At 46.7% G+C, this 19,858-nt stretch overlaps 2 protein-coding genes across 2 annotated transcripts in view; one reads left to right on the top strand and one right to left on the bottom strand.

The window, feature by feature from the left end:
- LOC310756746 (uncharacterized protein) overlaps positions 1-19,858 on the top strand; it is a 1,375,527-nt gene that overhangs the window by 222,072 nt on the left and 1,133,597 nt on the right. The gene's annotated exons all lie outside the window — the stretch shown is intronic.
- LOC310756757 (E3 ubiquitin-protein ligase TRIM11-like) overlaps positions 8,449-19,858 on the bottom strand; it is a 31,926-nt gene continuing 20,516 nt past the window's right edge. The window contains 6 exon segments of the mRNA XM_083601432.1: positions 8,449-8,747; positions 8,749-9,226; positions 11,354-11,386; positions 12,626-12,744; positions 13,720-13,742; positions 14,759-14,989. Coding sequence (XP_083457558.1) covers positions 8,654-8,747; positions 8,749-9,226; positions 11,354-11,386; positions 12,626-12,744; positions 13,720-13,742; positions 14,759-14,989 — 978 coding nt within the window. The 3' untranslated portion in view covers positions 8,449-8,653.

Genomic DNA, 19,858 nt, shown 5'->3' with positions numbered 1-19,858 from the left:
CCATGGAGGCGCAGTTCAATTCTGTGTCCAGGACAGCTGTCTACCAGCTCCATCTGGCATGCAGACTGACACCCTACCTGCCCATGGACCTCGCCAGAGTGGTGCATGCTCTAGTTATCTCCCTCTTGGACTACTGCAATGTGCTCTGTGCCTGTGAAGGTGACCTGGAAATTACAACTAATTCTGAATGCGGCAGCTAGACTGGTGACTGGGAGCGGCCGCCGGGACCACATAACACCGGTCTTGAAAGACCTAGATTGGCTCCCAGTATGTTTCCGAGCACAATTCAAGGTGTTGGTGCTGACCTTTAAAACCCTAAACGGCTTCGGTTCAGTATACCTGAAGGAGCATCTCCACCCTCATCGTTCTGCCCGGACACTGAGGTCCAGCTCCGAGGGCCTTCTGGCGGTTCCCTCCCTCTGAGAAGTGAGGTTACAGGGAACCAGGCAGAGGGCCTTCTCGGTAGTGGTGTCCGCCCTGTGGAACACCCTCCCATCAGAAGTCAAGGAAATAAACAACTACCAGACTTTTAGGAGACATCTGAAGGCAGCCCTGTTTAGTGAAGTTTTTAATGTTTGATGCTGTACTGTTTTTAATACTTGGTTGGAAGACGCCCAGAGTGGCGTTTTAATATTTGATGGATTATTGTATTTTAATACTTTGTTGGAAGCTGCCCAGAGTGGTGGGGTATAAATAATTTTTTATTATTATTTTAATATTATTATTATTATTATTATTATTATTATTATTATTATTATTCAGTTACAGAGCAACGCTTATGCGGCATCGGAGGATCCACACTGAGGAGAAACCGCACAAGTCCTCCCATTGTGGAAAAGCTTCAGCCAGAGAACCAATTTGGTGAGTCACCTGCGAATCCACACCGGAGAGAGGCCATATCAATGCTCCCAGTGTGGGAAAGGCTTCCGATGCTCCAGTCTGTGCTGACCCTCTTCCTCCTCCTCCTCCTCTGGCGATCACTCGTAGCTGAGTAAGATTGTCTTCCATGAACACAGTCTTAACAATGAGTCCGTAAGTAACTGTGGAGGCCAATTCTGGACCCACACGTCCTTCCACAGTGGGGACATTGGTTTCTGGGCGGGAGTTGATCACAGTGAGGGTTTGCCTCCCATTTGTGATTTTAAATTGGGTGGCCAAATTCCCATGCAATTTGAAGGTTTGTAGCATCCCTTGTTTCATGATCTAGTCTATTCTTCTGCTTCTTTGGTGATCACTCGTAACCAAGTAACAAACACAGTCTAAACAGTGAGTCCATAAGTGACTGTGGAGGCCAATTCTAGCCCCACACGTCCTTCCACAGTGGGGACATAGGTTTCTGGGCGGGAGTTGATCACAGTGAGGGTTTGCCAAGCGTGCCTGCCTCTTAGCATGTTTCTTTCTTGGGTCCTGAGTTCGAATGTCTTCAAAGCCCGTGACACCTTTGGTAAAGACTGTTCTCCAATTGGAGCACTCGCAGGGCAGTGTTTCCCAATTGTTGGTGTTTAATTTTCTAGTACACTGCATTGAAGGCTCTACATTGTGAAGCAGAACTTGTAAAAAAGAAGAAGAGAGACTCATAGAATTGTAAAGTTGGAAGGGACCACGAGGATCATCAAGGCAACAGGATTAGAACCCATGACCCTGGGATTTAAGAATCTCATGCTCTACCAACTGAGCTTTCCTAAATAGCTTATGTCTCTGAAACCTTGCCCCCTTGGCTGATGAAAAACAGGGGCACCCGGCTGGGCCCGAGGGGGTGGCATACCCTCCGACATTTCTCTGATGAAAATAGGGGTGCCCTGTGCTAATAATAATAACAATAACAACAATAATAATATTTACGCCCTGCTAATCTGACTGTGATGTCCCAGCCACTCTGAGCAGCTTCTAACATATATAAAACATAATAAAACATTAAACATTAAAAAACTTCCCTATACAGGGCTGCCTTCAGATGTCTTCTAAAGGTTGTATAGTTACTTATCTCCTGGGCTCCGGGGTCGCATAACTCTGTACCCTCCAACATTTCTCTGATGAAAAGCGGGACGTCCCAGGGGAAAGCAGAACATTCTGGGATCAAATCCAAAACTGGGCCGGCTTCAGTAAATCCAGGTCTGTCCCTAGAAAATACAGACACTTGGAGGGTCCATAAGACTCCACTGTTGCTTCTGGCGCAAGAGGGCCCCTTCAGATGGCAATAGCCCAATAACACTGAACAATTAATAAAACAGAATGATGTGCAAATGGTGTTGTATAAACCCACCTCCAATGCACTGTTTTTCTGCAACAATGACCTTGCAGGGAAAAAGCACCACTGTGTAAGCTTGCAAGTTAATTAGGACAAATGCTGCATTAAAAAGCTAGTGTGGTGCAGTGGTTAGAGTGCAGGACTAGACCTGGGAGACTAGGGTTCGAATCCCCACTCACTCAGGAAGCTCACTGGGTAACCTTGGGCCTGTCACTCACTCTCAGCCTAACCTACATCACAGGGTTGTTGCTGCTGCTGCTGCGAGGACCTCACTGAAGAAAAGGCGAGATATCAAGGTAATGTAGCAGCTGGCTATAGTACTCTTCTTATAGAGAGACCTGGGGCAGAGCCCCTGAACACCCGGGACAAAAACTCTCTAGCATTATTAAATCAAAAGAATATTTATTTAAGAAATACAGCATATCAGGCACACACAACTGGCAGACGAGACGATAATCATCAACACTGAAACCACTAGCTAGCGCTGCCTTCGGTTGTTCCCAGCCAGAGACGGCAGGGTATTGGATCTTTTGAGTGTAATTTATCACTCGAGTCGGAAAGCAGAGAAGGGCTGTCCACATTGCATGCGTTTCACAGACAAAGTCCCGCCATGTAAGAGCCGGACGAAGAATCCCAAACGTTCCCGAAACACCATTGCTTAAGGACAATGAACTCCAGCTGGGTAGGTGCCTGCGATCACAGAATCACGGAATTGTAGAGTTGGAAGGGACTCACGAGGATCATCTAGTCCAACCTGCTGCAAGGCAGGAATCTCAGCTAAAGCATGCGTGGCATTTAGAAAATCCCGAGAAAATCCCTCCCCTCCCGTGAGTTCAATGGCTTAATTAATCATGCAGATTTGGAGTAACATCAAGCATATATTTTTCTTTCTTGGGGTGGGGAAGTGGGATTAAAAATAAAGGTAAGGAAGATCAGCCGGAAAACAGGTGTGTGGCAGCTCTTGTGCAGTTGTTCTGCCAGGATTCGACCCACCGGAAATCAAACTGAAAATGACTTAAGGCTTGGAGAAGCAATGGCTGATCTCTTCCCTAAAATCGATGGCCTCCATTTGTAAACAGAACTTTGCGGCCTCAAAATGGAATCTCTTGGTGCAAACAAGATGGCATCGGTTTGGTTGAGAAGGCAATGCAATATAAAGCATTGATATCAAAGCAAGAACAGGAAAAGGTCCAGATTTTCTCTCCTGGAAAGAAGTGTTGATGGATATCCATTAAACAAGGGCATCCTTTACAGGGACCAGCTGCTAAAATAAAATAACACACACACAGCCAAAAGATGCGGGAAATCTATAGAGGTATTCATGCATTGCACATAAATATATTTTGGGCGCCAGAAAATGGTTCCTGGTGGAGTGACTGCAGAATCCCCTCTGAGCCAGACAGAGTTCATAGTCCAAAGTACGTGAGCAAAATTCAATAGGGTGTCAACTAAGGAAGGATAAAGAAATAACTACTTGCCTGGGGCAAATAGACTGGGAAGCTTTTGTAAAATTAGAAGAGATTTCACCCACAAAACCCCCCACAATCTAGGCCATTGGTACTGTGCGGCTAATACAAGTCTGCTTGGACAGCTTATTCTTTCTTCCTCTGATGAGGATTAGTACCGGTAACTTTTGCAGACAAGTTGCAAAGTCTAGAGTAAGGCAAAGAGTTCTTTGGCAAAGTCAGGGGCGTGGTGGAATGGAGAACGCTGCAAATGAACTTTCCAGAGTTGCATAGCCGCAGGTGAAGAAATCATGGGTACCTGCCTGTTTAGTGTTATGAACCGGCAGCCTCAGGTGCCATCTGCCCTATACAGTGGTACCTTGGTTTACAAACTGAATCTGTTCCGGAAGTCCGTTCTTAAACCAGAGCGTTCTTAAACCAAGGCGTGCTTTCCCATAGCAGCGAGGGACTCAATTTACAAATGGAACACACGCAACAGGAAGCAGAACATGTTCTGCTTCCAAGGCAAAGTTCGCACCAAAACACCTACTTCTGGGTTTGCCGCATTCTTAATCCAAGTTTTTCATAAAATACTGTAAGCTGTTCTTAAACCAAGGTACCACTGTATATTGAAAGCAGTATCATGCCACCTGAGGCAGTCATGGCTTCCCCCGAAGAATCATGGGAAATGTAGTTTGTTGAGGTTGCTGAGAGTTGTCAGAAGACCCCACTACCCCCCCTCACAGAACAACAAATCCCAGAGTTCACTGGGAAGGGGGACCAATTGTTAAACCACTCCGGGAATTGTTGCTCTGTGAGGGGGATAGTGTAAGGGGGGGGTGTCTCCTAATAATTATTATAATTTATAAAATTTATAAAATTTATAAAATTTATAAAATTTATAAAATTTATAAAATTTATATAATTTATAATTTATAATTTATAATTTATAATTTATAATTTTTATAATTTATAATTTATAATTTATATGGCACTCTGGGCAGCTTCTAGCAAATTAAAACACCAGGCACAGTGAAACACCAAACATTAAAAACTTCCCTATATAGAGCTGCTGTGCTCTACAGGCCAAGGGAGCTGGTGTTTGTCCACAGACAGCTTCCAGGTCATGTGGCCAGCATGACTCTGGCAAACAAGAGCAGCGCACGGAAACTTCGTTTACCTTCCCGTCATAGCAGTACCTATTTATCTACTTGCACTTTGACGTGCTTTCAAACTGCTAGGTGGGAAGGAGCTGGGACCGAGCAATGGGAGCTCACCCCATCGTGGGGATTAGATAGTTGTTTATTGTATATAACACAATAGAGCCATGCTAATGCCCCAGTGGTGGGAGAATCTCCGACCACCCATGCAACTTAAGGGAACACCAGAAAATGAGGCCTTTGTGATTTGAGCAGAAAAAACTGTTATGTACTGAAGTTCTCACCCTGGGCCAGCAGGGGGATACTGTAGATAGTTATGCAAATGAAGGATCGAAAGTGACGTTCAGTGATTGGATAGTTTGTATGCAAATGAAGGATCGAAAGTGACGTTCAGTGATTGGATATTTTGTATGCAAATGAAGGATCGAAAGTGACGTGCAGTGATTGGATAGTTTGTATGCAAATGAAGGATCGAAAGTGACGTGCAGTGATTGGATAGTTACAGTAACAAGGTACTGGAGCTCTATATAAGCAGGCTGACTGAGGCCTTCAGTTCAGTTCTGTTCCAGCTTACAAATAAAGAGCTGCTTTGGAAGAATTGCTATGTCGTCTGATATGTTCGCCCACAATCTAACGAAGAAAAGAATGCAAACTGCTTGCTCCACTGGGCGAGAGAAGCAGCTCCCAGTTGTTTAGCATTTTAAGAAATTAGAGTGCATCTTGGAGGATAAAGCTCCCCACTTATTCTTATTCTTGCTATGAATCAGCCCTTTATCCCCTGTTTACAACCATTAAAGACAGTAATTAAAAACAATTTAAAACAACTTACTGTCACCAAAATAAGGTGGGTCCCATGGACTGCAAGAAGATCAAACCGATCCATTCTTAAGGAAATCAGCCCTGAGTGCTCACTGGAAGGACAGATCCTGAAGCTGAGGCTCCAATACTTTGGCCACCTCATGAGAAGACCCTGGAAAAGACCCTGATGTTGGGAAAGGTGGAGGGCACAAGGATAAGGAGACAACGGAGGATGGGATGGTTGGACGGTGTTCTCGAAGCTACCAGCATGAGTTTGACCAAACTGCGGGAGGCAGTGGAAGACAGGAGTGCCTGGCGTGCTCTGGTCCATGGGGTCACGAAGAGTCAGACACGACTAAATGACTAAACAACAACAACAATATGCGCAAGCAGGTAAATGCATAACTTTTCAGCCGTCCTTCGTTGACTTTGGGTGCAGGGGGGGGGGGAGACAACCAGATGCCTAGAGAACTTGGGCTTGGGGAGAGTTGGGTTCAAGTCGCTTTTTAGCTTTAGGAATTCAGAGTCCCCTGGACCAGTTGCTCTTCCTGATACTAGTCAACCTCACAGAGCTGTTTTAGGGATAAAAAGTGGGGTGAGGGGGGAATAAGCCATTTCACCAGCACTAGAGACCCAGGTTGCTAGCACCTGCTCACAACACCTTGCCACAATTTAAGCTGCATTTCCGACAGTCATAGCAGTTTGTTTCTCTTCTCCACGCATCACTACGGTTTGAAAACTTGCTGGTTGCAGCAATGCTTGATTTAGTGTGAATGTGCTTCTCAAACCACTTTCTTTGAACATAAGCATCTGTTTGTGGTGAAATAAGAATGCAGTTTCACAGATCAATGAAAAACAAGCTAAAATAGGTGACATAAAAGGAAAGGGGAATGGGGAGGGAGGAGGAAAGGAACAAGCTCAGTACTAGTTCTTCAAGTTATAATGACCATTTGGGGTAGAAACAGTGATGGAGTGACTGTTACTAGGTGACAGTTGCGGAAGAGCCCAAGGCAGCTCTGAACCATAGCAATGGAATAACCCTTATTGGTTTCTCTCTCTCTCTCTCTCTCTCTCTGCTCTGCAACCTCATGCAATATTGGCATTTGCTCAGTTCTATGTAAGCCTACTCCCAGCATGGCCTACTTTAAAAAGGGTTCAGTCTAAGCCCTGATGTTTAATCCATTGTGTCTTTTTAAGTCACACTGTGTTGTGCGCCTTCAAACAGCATTCTTGAACATTTTTATTGCTCACATTGTTTTTCTGCATTCTGACTGCCAATGCAAGAGAAATGTGTAAGGGACACAGCCAACAACATTTGTGTGTTTGGGGGGCGTTGTCCATTCTAGGCAAAGTGGCCACTCAAGTCAGCTTCTACCTGGGGTTCACAACGTGGCCTTTGGCCCCTCCCATTTTGACCAAGGGTGGTGTGGAAGGGGCTGCGTGGCGTTGCCTGTCAGCAGTGGGGGTGGGCATCGGGCCAGACCCCCAACTCAGGGTGCCCGGGGCAAGGGGTGCGTGCCACCGCCAAGGAGCAGGGGAAGGTGCTGGAGGGGACCGAGGGATAAAACCAAGCCGAAGGTGGAGGGGATAAGGGCTTATCTGCTCCCTTCGCCAATAATATTTTTATTCAAGTTGGCGCCCATGCTTGTAAAGATCGGTTTGCTGGAGGCTGCGGGGGGGGGGGGCAAGGCTGCTTTTGCTCTCTGGTCCTCCTTGCAGGTTTTGCACAGGCGTCTGGGTGACCCCTCTTGGGCGCTGGACCAAATGGGACACTTTTGTGTCCTTCCTTCCACGGGGTGAGAGTGGAGGCTCACAGGGAACTTATGATGACACACAAAGGAGACCAACATCATGTAGGGGATGGAGCAAGGGGAGGCAGCCCTTAGGCAGGTGGGGGGGGGAGGTGTATTTATTCCATCATGTGCTACCACCCCGTGGGAAACGCAGGGAAAGGAGAGCAGGCTGCACCAGTCAGTAGTCAGTGGCCCTGATAGTGGAGCCAGAGTGAGTCCTGCCTGATCTTTGAGAGAGGTCAATTCCACAGGCATGTGTTGTTCCAGCTGTTAGTATCCAAGGAGGGAAATCAGATGCACCTGGTGGCGAAATGACGCTCCTTGGGGGAGCACTGTGTATTTGGGGTGGGGCTGAGGAACACAAGGAAGGTGCCCTGTGTAATGTATGGGGCAGCAGAGCCCCTGGGGCCCCTTCCGGAAGCTGCCAGACTGCAGCTCCCACCCTCTCTGTCGCCTGGCCATGCTGATGCGTCAGAGGGGAGTTAGAGTCCAGCATTATCCAGAGGACACCCCATTTGATGCCCCCGATAGACAGAATCCAGCCTGTGAATAAGGAACATTAATGCATCCACTCAAAACACATTTAACTGAGCAGAAGCCCCACTCAATGCAATAAGGTTTACTTCTGACAACGTGAGGAGATGGTGAGGCTGTTTCTACAGAGGGCATTTGAAGATGATGCCCTGTTCAATTTCTTTTGCTTTTTCTTTTTCTTCCTGTCTTAGGTCTCCAGAGCAAGGAGCTATCCTGCCTGACGTGGGGGAAGGGGTTCATTTTTTTGTCCTCTATTACTCCAACGATGCATGCATTTTCACAACTGCATAAGGTCTTGTGGGGAGAGGAAGGTTTCCTAGAATTACAGAGTTGTGAGGGACCCTGAGGCTCATCTAGTCCCACCCCCTGCAGTGCAGGAAACAGTTGCCCAACGTGGGGCTCAGACCCACAACCCTGGGATTAAGAGTCTTGTCCTCTGCCAAATCAGACACCTCAAATGGAAAACAAGATTGAAGGTGAGAAAATTTATTAGGACTCCTAAAAGTGTGACTGTCTCTCTAAGAAGTAAGCTGCAGAGGGAATTCTGGGAAAAGGAAGGAAAATGCAAAGCAAGAGCAACCCATTTTTGTTTTGTTGTTTCTGCTGATTTTGACTGGAATGAATCCTCTCAAATGGCCCTTGGAAAACTGCCCAACCTGCTCTTTTTTATGTCAGTCACTCTGGTCTGGAGAGAAACTCCTGCTGGGCCTGAGAGGCAGATTTAGTCTCCTCAGGAGATCCTGAGGTGGGTTTTATTTTCCCACAGACAAAAGAAAGGGAGGAGGGTCTCGCCAGAGAACGAGGCTCCTGAGAACGTGTAGAGTTCGGCTCCTGAGTCAGCGTCAGAAAAAGACACACGTCCCCCTTCATAGTCCAGAGTCACCCGGATCCTCCTGGGCTTCTCCCTCAGGGACAGAGGAGAGTCATCAGGGGAACTGCAGGCCCAGTACTTCCCTCCCGACTTCCCCACAGCCCAGATCCCTGTCTCAGGGAATAAGGGGAAGATGTCCTTTCTCCTCACAGACTTCCTGGCGACCCCCAAAGCCCACCATCCCCCACTTTCCACAGTCACTTCCCAGAAATGTCTGCCTGCTGTGAATCCCTCACGTCCCAACACACAAGGCCAGTCACTGAATCTCTCAGGATTATCAGGCAGGGCTTGAGGTTTGTCTCCCTTTCTCACGCTTTTCTGATCCTCGGACAGGATGAGTTCAGGATGGGCTGTGTCTGGATCTAGAGTGACATTTGCTGTTGGGGAAAAGATGAGGGAAAAAGAAGAATAGGCAGAGTCAGCCGAGAGACAGAAACGGACACCTTGATAAATAAATAAATAACACCCAAAAAACCCAGATTCCCTTTCAGATCAAGGGGATTTCTTTGCATTGCATGCTAGACTGAGACTCCTCCTTGCAGACTCTCATCAGAATAAATATTTTCCTTGATGGTTTTTAAATCAGTTCCCGTCACTTTCTTATATTCAATGTGTATTATTCCTGCTCTCCTCTCAACCCAGGCATTTTCTAAGGGGAAAAACCACCCAGGAAACCTTTTACTCGTCTCCTCTGTGTTATCCAAGGGGAAAGAGAGGAGAATTGGAGGAGGCAGGAGAGGGGATTGGCCTTTGGGGAGCTCTGGGTTGGGATATGAGGACCCCCCTGTAATAATAATAATAATAATAATAATAATAATAATAATGATAATAATGATAATAATATTTGCATACTGCCCTTCATCCATTGGTCTCAGGGTGGTTCACAGCATAAAAATACAACATTAAACAACATATAGGCCTCCCCTCACTTTCGCGGGGATCACGTTCTGGGCCCTTGTGCCTACAAGTGAAAATTGTGTTAAATGGGGAGCCTGTTTATTCCTGCTCTCCATCGCTCTCACCCACTTGGCCTGTCTTTGCCTTCCTCCCCACCATCTTGGAAGTCTGGGGAAAATAAAAGGCAGGTGGCACAGCAATTTTACAAAGGACTGCTTATTCCATGCTTCTCTTTTGGATGTAATATATAACATAAGACTAGTTCCATGGAGGGAAGAGGGAATAACTCAAAAAGTTACCAGTTAGGAGCTTAGACAGTCATGACAGGCAAGTGTGGGGTTGCCGTACATATGGACTTTCCTTAAGGGCAGGGGGGTGTTAACTCTTGCCCTCCCAGATTCCTCCTCCAAGATCTTGTAGCTGAGCCAGCGTCCTTTTAGCTTAACAGGCTACAATGCAGTAGCTAAAAATATATATATATTTTTACAAAACATCACCATAACATAGCCTCTGTTGTTTCCTTATTTCAAGCAAAAGATGAAATCATGCAAAGACAACAACTGTAGGCCTAAGTAGTGATGTTAATTATTCTCCAAAATATAATTCTTGAGAATGTAATATCACTAGGCCTAAGGAATTAAAACAACTAACGAGTTTAGCTGTGATTCCCGCATTGCAGGGGGCTGGACTAGATGATCTTTGGGTTCCTTTCAAACTCTGCTATTCCATGATTTCATGGGAAAATCAGAAATGGTAAACCATACTAGAAAATGATGGGATACAATCATTCAAAATCCACAAATGAAATGGGGATCTGAACTGGATGGATGAAGAAAGGTTTAACATCTGCCCCAAGTAAAATGGTCGGGAAAAGCTGTTGAAACTGGAATTTCCAAGTATGCTGACAAACCAAATTGCACAGGGGAAATCGGCAGAGCTTTGCCATGTAATTCCAAGAGTCTCGTGCAATGGGAAGTCTATCCTCATAGAATAGGGCTGATCTCGAAAGAACTGTGGGAACTCTGAGGAGATGGGGATGGCTGAAGCACGAGAAATGGCTGGTGAGGTTGAAACTCTGAGGAAAAGGCGGCTCAGGCCTTGGCTCTGCTGCTGGGAGACCAGCCTGGCAGGAGGTGGAGGGACTGGGTGCTTGCGGGTGCCCCTTTTAACACACTTATTCCTTATACATGAGAACTCGACAAGATGGACATTGGACTGACCCTGCAGGATCCTCCTTAAAGGCTTTTGTAAGATATTGTAAGGCTCTAAGGCTTTTTCCTACCACAAAGCAGTATATACATTTTATGAAAGAAAACACAATATATAAAATTAAACAAAAAACCAGGATAATTGTCTATAGGTAGGAATGGAACTCAGACTGGTGTGCAGGTTCTTCGCAGGGACAAGCTTTGCCCCCAATCCAAGGCTTCAACCTCCCTCCCAGTTCATTCATGGGACAGACAAAGAACCCAAACGCCAGTAGAGGACTGTTTCCCAGAGTTACACCATTGATGGGAGTCCCAAAGTCTGCAGAACAGACTGCTCAACACCCATGAAATATCAGTCCCCATCCCTCCTGTCAAATTGTTCCTCCCCTGGAAATTTACCTTTCTGAATCGGTTTTCTGTATAACAGAGCATCTGAGGAAGCAGAAAGATATAAAGTGTAAGGGCAACACTCTTCCACCTGAAATAAATCTCCATACAAAAGTAACACTTCATAACGTGGCATCCTTAAATTCAAGCACAATTATTAAATATTCATTAAATTGTACAAAAAATAATTAAAAACAAGAAAATCATAGGAAGAATCTATGAAAATAACTAAAGCTTTAAAGGGGAGATGGGGGCAGCCTTAACATCTTCCCCAAGTGGGGGGGGATCATTAAAGCCAAAATTGTGAAACATAAGGAGAAGCATAGTTTGATGAGGAAGAATTGGCAGAGCTCTCAGGCAAAAGGAAACCCTTCCTCACAAACCTTCTACAATCTATGAAAATAACTAAAGCTTTAAAACTCAGCAATCATAAAGCAAGCTTACAAATAAGAGAATAAAAATATTCAGCATGAATCCTGCTGGTCTCTGAACTTTGTCCCTAAATTGGGCTCTACATTCTTGGACTGGAGGGGAGGCAGAGCAAGAGGAATCCCGTCAAAGGAGGCAGAGGGGAGATGGAGGCAGCCTTAACATCTTCCCCAAGTAAAGTGGTGGGGGAATCATTAAAGCCAAGATTGTGAAACATAAGGAGAAGCATAGTTTGGTGAGGAAGGATTGGCAGAGCTCTCAGGCAAAAGGAAACCCTTCCTCACAAACCTTCTACAAATCTTTAAGGTTGTTAACAAGCATAATTGTTCCCTTTGGGGCTCATGTGCTCTTGCTTCCTCTCTCAATGGGGGAACTCTCAGGAGATCTTGAAGGCTGAAGCCCTAGATATGACAGCTGTAGGGGGACGTCTGAGGAGGAGACGGCTCAGGCCTTGGCTCCACGGCTGAGAAAGAAGCCTGAGCAGGAGGCAGAGGGGGAACTGGGGGCTCCTTAATGCCCTTTGACTCCATTCAGAGAAGGAGAACTTCCAAAAGGACAACCCCAGATTGTGCAGACGGAACCACAAGGAAAAGGAGGTTTTGTATAACTGTAAACAGATGCACATGGGAGGAAAAAATCCTGACTTTGCTCTACACTCTGGTTCAGGCTTTCTTTACAGGATCCAGCGTCACAATATACATGGGCCATTCTGGGGGACAGGAAATGAAGGCTGGAGCACCAAGAAGGAAGGTATCCTGGGGTTACTCAATTCCATGCAATAAGAGCCTGGCATGTTCAGTTCTGAAGAAGTAACAGAATTCCCAGTGTGAAATCCTGGCAGCCATTTTTCATTACCTTTAAATTGTTTCATTGCATCCTCCACAAGGTGATTTAGATCACAGGAGTCCAAGATCCTGTTCCTCAGCTCTGGAGGGAAAGCCAGTGGCTTCTCTGGACTCTCTCTTTTCTCATACCTGGTGAAAAGAAAAACAATGAATGGCCCCATTGTGGCCCCATCTCCCTAATTCTTGCAGGAGATCTCAATAACATGGACAAAGTGGAACTTCATTTCCCACCAGGTAATTTTCAGGATTCAGCTTCATCTCTTGACACCCACCTCCAAGCCCTGGTCAGTGGCTTCGTAGGGATGCTAAACAGCACAAGGGACAAGATGTAACCCCAAGCGACACCACCGGAGGGCTCCCATGGCTTCAAACTATGCTGCCCCCTAACAACTTTCTGGGAAGGTGCCAGGACTTAAGAAGCAAACCCCTGAGGTGGAATGCCGGCAACCCCTCCCTCCCTGAGTTTCTCCAGAGGATGTGAGTGATGTCCAAAACTGCCCAGTGGTCAAGGAGAACCACCTCCACCCTCCCTTCACCCCCTCTCTCACCCAGGAAGGGCACAACTCCATGCCCAATTGGACTCTCCCTCCAGAGGCATCAACAACTAGACTTTCACCCCCCACTCAAGACCACCTTCAGCCTCTCATGCTGGAAACACTCCCAAGAAAAAGAACCCACCCATTCTAGACCAACAGACCTTCCCTCCCTCAGTGCCTCAAAGGGGCTGAGTTACCAGAGTTGGGGGGCTTCTAGTTGGACATTGAAATCTGTCCTAAACTCTTCCCAAGCATCTTTGGCACTTTCTCTTCTAGATGTTTGAAATTACCACAAACTCCATGAACAGAAAGTTCAAGAGAAAGAAAAGAGCCCCCATCCCTGTGTGAAGTGATGTGGGGAGGGAGGGAGGAGGCAGTTGACCTTGAACCTTGGAGGGAGAATTGGGGGCTACAAGTTTCAAAGAGGGGGCTCTACTTTTACCTGTGAGATGCCTCAGGGAGTGATTCCTCCAGTCTCCCCCCTGCAGCCCCTGGAGGGCCATGTCTGAGGTTCTTGCATCTCAGCTTCAAAGAGTGATGCTAACGGAAATGAGCCAGATCCACTTACCTCTGCAAGGTCCTTCTCACATCCTAGAGGGAAAAAGAGAAGGGAATTCACTGCACACCACAGGCCACACTAGGAAGACCCCCTCAGACTCTGCCCCTCAGATGTCAGTCTGCCTGGCACATGCCAAGGTTTGGGGTAGGGATGGCGGAATCAGCCAGTTTTCGTTTCTCACAGCTTTTATTTTTCCAATCTGAAATTATTAATTGTTCTGATTTCAAGTTCTCCACATTTCCATATTTTAATAACTTTAATCCAGTTTGCATTGTGCTATTCAGACAAACGTAAGCCTACAGGATAATCCTGCCAGGGCACTGTCCCAGTCCCCAAATTTCAAATACTATTTTCCATCTGGAAGTAAAAAAAGCACCTGCAGCATAAAATGCCTCCCAGGGGGTAATAAAACAATTCTGTGTTTCTTTGGGCTCATCCACACTTCTGCTTTTCCTGTGCCCAGAAAACACAAGTCCAAGTGGTTTTATCTTTGGCCTGCCGCTTTCCCCCAGGAAAAACCTGCTCCTTAGTGCAACATCAAAGCAAACGTCAATCCAGAGAAAACCTGGTTTGCTCTAATTCAGCAGTAAACAGTCGGTTTTCCTGGAGGAAAGGGGTGGGACAAGCAGCAGTCTGGATGAGTCCCTCTGTCTTGCTCTTTGGTCACTGTGACTGAGCACCATTTTGGGCCAATTTGTATCCATGGGGAAGGAGATCATCCCAGAAGTTGTGCAGGAAACGGGAAGAGAAGCTTGGTCAAAAGACTGGCTCATGTCAGAAGGAGACCTGAATGCATCCTAGACGAAGCCCCCCCACAGCTGAAAGGCGTTCGGAGACAAAGCATCAGCAAAGAGCAGAAGATCAGCTCCCGTTCCATCAAGAATCTCTAGTCTGCATTCAGGTGAGTTCAGCATCCCACGTCTCTTGGGTCTTCCTGTCCATAACAAACCTGACTAGAGGCTCCATCATCTCAGCCCCTGCACTCCTTGCATACATGAAAGGGGCGGCCTTTTCCTGGAGCCTTGGGCTGTTCCTGCCACCATCTTACCTGCAGGAGTTCACTCGCTGGCTGCTGACGCTTCTCCTCCATCTCCTGGATGATCCTCTCAAGAGAGGAGAGTTTCCTGGAGAGTCTGGCCAGCTGCTCATCCTTTCTCCCTCCAATCTCCTTCTCCACCTCTTCCACGTGAGTCAGCAGACGTTTTTCTTGTTCTTCCAGGAACCGGCGCAGTTCTCTGAACTTCTCCACGGCCTTCAGCCTCTCCGTTTCTGTTAATTTCTGCAGGAAAAGAGGAGGTCTGAGTGTGGAAGGTGCTCAGCCTTCAAAACATGAGGAAGAGAATAGTGAGAATTCCACAGGGATGACACTTCTGATTTTTCATAGACATGAAATCTCCAGTTACTAAAGAAGTAAACCTTTATTTTGAGGGGAGACCCTCTCCATTACTGTTTCTATTGACTTCTATTTTGCAGAGAGCTACAGCCTAAAGGCCCCTTCATGGATCACTGCCTTGCCGTGGCGAAGGGGCTTGAATAACTCAGAGAAGCTATGAACTATGCTGTGCAGGGTACCCAAGATGGATAGATCATAGTGGAGAATTTTGACCAAACGTGATCCACCTGGAGCAGGAACCGGCAAGCCACTCCAGTATCCCTGCCAAGAAAACTCCATGGACAAAGACAACAGGCATATAAAAGTTATGATGCTGGAAGATGAGCCCCTCAGGTCGGAAGGCGTCTTGGGCTCCATGATCACTGCAGATGGTGACAGCAGCCACGAAATTAAAAGACCCATGCTTCTTGGGAGAAAAGCAATGACAAACCAAGACAACATCTTAAAAAGCAGAGACATCACCTTGTCAATAAAGGTCCGTATAGTAAAAGCTATGGCTTTCCTTGTGGTGATGTATGGAAGTGAGAGCTGGACCATAAAGAGGCTGATCGCCGAAGAATTGATGCTTTTGAATTATGGTTCAGGAGGAGACTCTTGAGAGTCCCAGTGGCCATGATCTTCGTTTTTTTTATGTTGAGCTTCAGACCATATTTTGCGCTCTCCTTTTTCACCCTCATTAAAAGGTTCTTTAATTCCTCCTCACTTTCTTCCATCAAGGTTGTGTCATCTGCATATCTGAGGTTGTTGATATTTCTTCCGGCAATCTTAATTCCGGCTTGGGATTCATCCAGCCCAGCCTTTCGCATGATGAATTCTGCATATAAGTTAAATAAGCAGGGTGACAATATACAGCCTTGTCGTACTCCTTTCCCAATTTTGAACCAATCAGTTGTTCCATATCCAGTTCTAACTGTAGCTTCTTGTCCCACATAGAGATTTCTCAGGAGACAGATGAGGTGATCAGGCACTCCCATTTCTTTAAGAACTTGCCATAGTTTGCTGTGGTCGACATAGTCAAAGGCTTTTGCATAGTCAATGAAGCAGAAGTAGATGTCTTTCTGGAACTCTCTAGCTTTCTCCATAATCCAGCGCATGTTTGCAATTTGGTCTCTGGTTCCTCTGCCCCTTCGAAATCCAGCTTGCACTTCTGTAAGTTCTTGGTCCACATACTGCTTAAGCCTGCCTTGTAGAATTTTAAGCATAACCTTGCTAGCGTGTGAAATGAGTGCAATTGTGCGGTAGTTGGAGCATTCTTTGGCACTGCCCTTCTTTGGGATTGGAATGTAGACTGATCTTCTCCAATCCTCTGGCCACTACTGAGTTTTCCAAATTTGCTGGCATATTGAGTGTAGCACTTTAACAGCATCATCTTTTAAAATTTTAAATAGTTCAGCTGGAATACTATCACTTCCACTGGCCTTGTTATTAGCAGTGCTTTCTAAGGCCCATTTGACTTCACTCTCCAGGATGTCTGGCTCAAGGTCAGCAACCACACTACCTGGGATATACGAGATATCCATTTCTTTCTGGTATAGTTCCTCTGTGTATTCTTGCCACCTCTTCTTGATGTCTCCTGCTTCTGTTAGGTCCTTTCCACTTTTGTCTTTTATTATGGAAATCTTTGTACGAAATGTTCCTTTCATATTTCCAATTTTCTTGAACAGATCTCTGGTTTTTCCCATTCTATTGTTTTCCTCTATTTCTTTGCATTGCTCGTTTAAGAAGGCCTTCTTGTCTCTCCTTGCTATTTTTTGGAAATCTGCATTCAATTTCCTGCATCTTTCACTATCTCCCTCGCATTTTGCTTGCCTTCTCTCCCCCGCTATTTGTAAGGCCTCGTTGGACAGCCACTTTGCTTTCTTGCATTTCCTTTTCTTTACATATTTTTCTTTATAGCATTGGACTTTCCTTTCGCTTCCAGGCATATCCGCAACTGAGCATCCTTTCGGCTTTGGCCAGCTGCTTCATCAGCTCTGAATCTACTTGTACTTGTCCTCCGCTCTTCCTCAGTAGCATGTTGGACGCCTTCCGACCTGAGGGGCTCATCTTCCAGCGTCATAACTTTTATATGCCTGTTGTCTTTGTCCATGGAGTTTCTTGGCAGGGATACTGGAGTGGCTTGTTGGTTCCTGCTCCAGGTGGATCACGTTTGGTCAAAACTCTCCACTATGACCTGTCCATCTTGGGTGGCCCTGCAGGGCATAGCTCATAGCTTCTCTGAGTTATTCAAGCCCCTTCGCCACGGCAAGGCAGTGATCCATGAAGGGGAAACTGAAATTAGCTGCATTCAAAAGTGAATTTACCTAATTTGCTATTGCTGAATAATTATGGAGAACAAAACAGAGCAATTAAGAGCCAATGTGGTGTAGTGGTTAAGAGCGGTAGTCTCGTGATCTGGGGAACCGGGTTCGCGTCTCCGCTCCTCCACATGCAGCTGCTGGGTGACCTTGGGCCAGTCACACTTCTCTGAAGTCTCTCAGCCCCACTCACCTCACAGAGTGTTTGTTGTGGGGGAGGAAGGGAAAGGAGAATGTTAGCCGCTTTGAGACTCCTTAAAGGGAGTGAAAGGCGGGATATCAAATCCAAACTCCTCTTCTTCTTTGAAATTCACACCTCTGAATTGTTCAAGGTTGACCCAGCCAGGTAATCTTCACAAAAATGTATTTATGAGGGTAAAGTACATATAAAAATATTTATACAAGGAAGTAGCTGTGGAGTTTGGAACTGACAGGGTTAAAACTCCGTGGTGTCCTGTATCTGGGAGGAGCTTGACGCAGAGAAGTGCGTCACAGTGTGTGTCTGCATTCAGTCTTGCTTTCGATTCTGACTGAGACACAGTTCAGCTCAGAGAGGCTGCGTGTGTGCTTTTGGAAAAAGCACGGAGAGATGTCGGAAGTTTCTGATGGATTTATTGCTTTGTAAATAAACGCTTCTAGAGATAAGAACCGAACTGTCTCTGGACTTGATTTATCCCTCATCTCACACGGACGCAGGACCGCTGCTACTCTGCTCTCCTGCCAGGTCAGCTCCCAAGCAGAGCAACGCAGGGAAGCCTGACTGGACGTAGGTTTTATTTCCGCAAACCCTAACATCTGATTCATTTTCAGAATAATAAATGAATAAACAGACTGATATGGAAAAAGGAGAAATGGGGAGAAGCTGAAATGGGCAGATTTCCCCATCCCTCCTCAGTCCTGACTCGACTCTTCAAGTGCTTGTTCCCTGTCCAGTAACAACAGAGACACTTACAAGGAGGTCTTTGCTTTCCTTGTCCACAGCTGCTTGATAGGCCAGAATTTCCCCTCTCTCTCTCCTCAGAATCTCCAGGCGGTGACAGATCTCTCCCTGAAAAGAAAAGGAAGAACTCATGTTTGATAGAGACGCACAGAGAGATGAATATTACACTGGCTTCTTGGGCCCAGTGGCCTTGCTATAATAGCGAAGTAGTTTACTGGAGGAAATAAGAGTCTAGAGGTTTTCAACCTTTTTGGGTGCATGACTCCCTTGACCAACTACCTTCTTTCTGCGGTGTCCCTGTTGGGCTCAGGATCCCAGTTAGGTCCCCCCTTGCTTGCAGAGCTTGCAGCCCCACACCCTCCCTTGTGGAGGGCTCTCTCAGCCTCCTCTCCCCTCTCCTTAGGAGTCCTCCTCTTGGTCTCTGAGCTGCCCCAAAGAGAGGTGCCTCCTCACGCTGCCCCACAGGGGCCTGGGACTTGTCTGTCCATTTCCAACAGCAAGGGCTCCTCGCCAGTTTGCTTGCTTACTCCGAGGCCGTCTCAGCTCCTGGCAGCCAACACCCCCTGGCCAGCCGCAGAGGCACCATTCGCCAGCGGAGCTTGTAGCCAGGGCTGCTGCAACAAAGAGCTTGAGGGACAGAGGCCAGTGTTGCCAGCAGCACCCCTGAGCATCATTCAGGGCACCCCAGGTGCCACAGCACACGGGTTGAAAAGCATGGCAGAACTGGGATGGGAAAGTTTTCTAGTGCCACTACAGTGGTACCTCAGGTTTCAAACTCTTCAGGTTACAAACTCCGCTAACCCAGAAATAGTACCTTGGGTTGAGAACTTTACCTCAGGATGAGAACGGAAATGGCGCCAGCAGGCTAAGAACAGTTTCAGGTTAAGAACAGACCTCCGGAACAAATTAAGTTCTTAACCCAAGGTACCACTGTAACTAGTCTGGAGAAGAGCAGAGGCAGCCATGCTTGCTCCTTTGAACTTCTCTGCGGATAGTCCCAGCCTGACTTCTCATCTTGAGGTCCCAGGGAGAAGTGCGAAGAGGAGGAGGAGGAAGGTGCTACTCTGAACCACTGAGTCCTTTGCCATTTGGGATGGGAGAAGATCCTCCGGCCCACCCCCTGCTGAAACCTCATTGCACAGGCCCCACAGCACCCCCAGAATAAGCGTGCTCCCCACCAGAAGGTGCTTCCACCCCACCACTCCTAAATCTGCATCCAACAGATACTTGTGGGGCAGGGATCCTGCACCATCTGGTCAATTCCTGGCCACCAGCCCCCCCCCAGCTGATCCCTTTCTGCTTTCTGCTTTGCAGGGCATTGAGGAGGGATCCTGCTAGCCAAAAGAGACTTGTAGTTAGTTGTGTACATGCAATTTACACTTGTAGTGTTCTTCATATGTACAAAGCAACCTGCTGGGGGATGTGATTGAGGTTAACCCTTTCTCTCCCTCCCACAGTCCCAGTTCAAATATTTGAAGCGGCTGTGAGTATTTCTAGGGAAGATCCCTTTGTCCCCCT

This window comes from Podarcis filfolensis (genome assembly GCF_964270895.1).
Source record: "Podarcis filfolensis genome assembly, chromosome: 2".
Taxonomy (NCBI): domain Eukaryota; kingdom Metazoa; phylum Chordata; class Lepidosauria; order Squamata; family Lacertidae; genus Podarcis; species Podarcis filfolensis.
The sequence above is the reverse complement of the archived record's forward strand: the minus strand, read 5'-3'. Positions and strand labels throughout refer to the sequence as shown.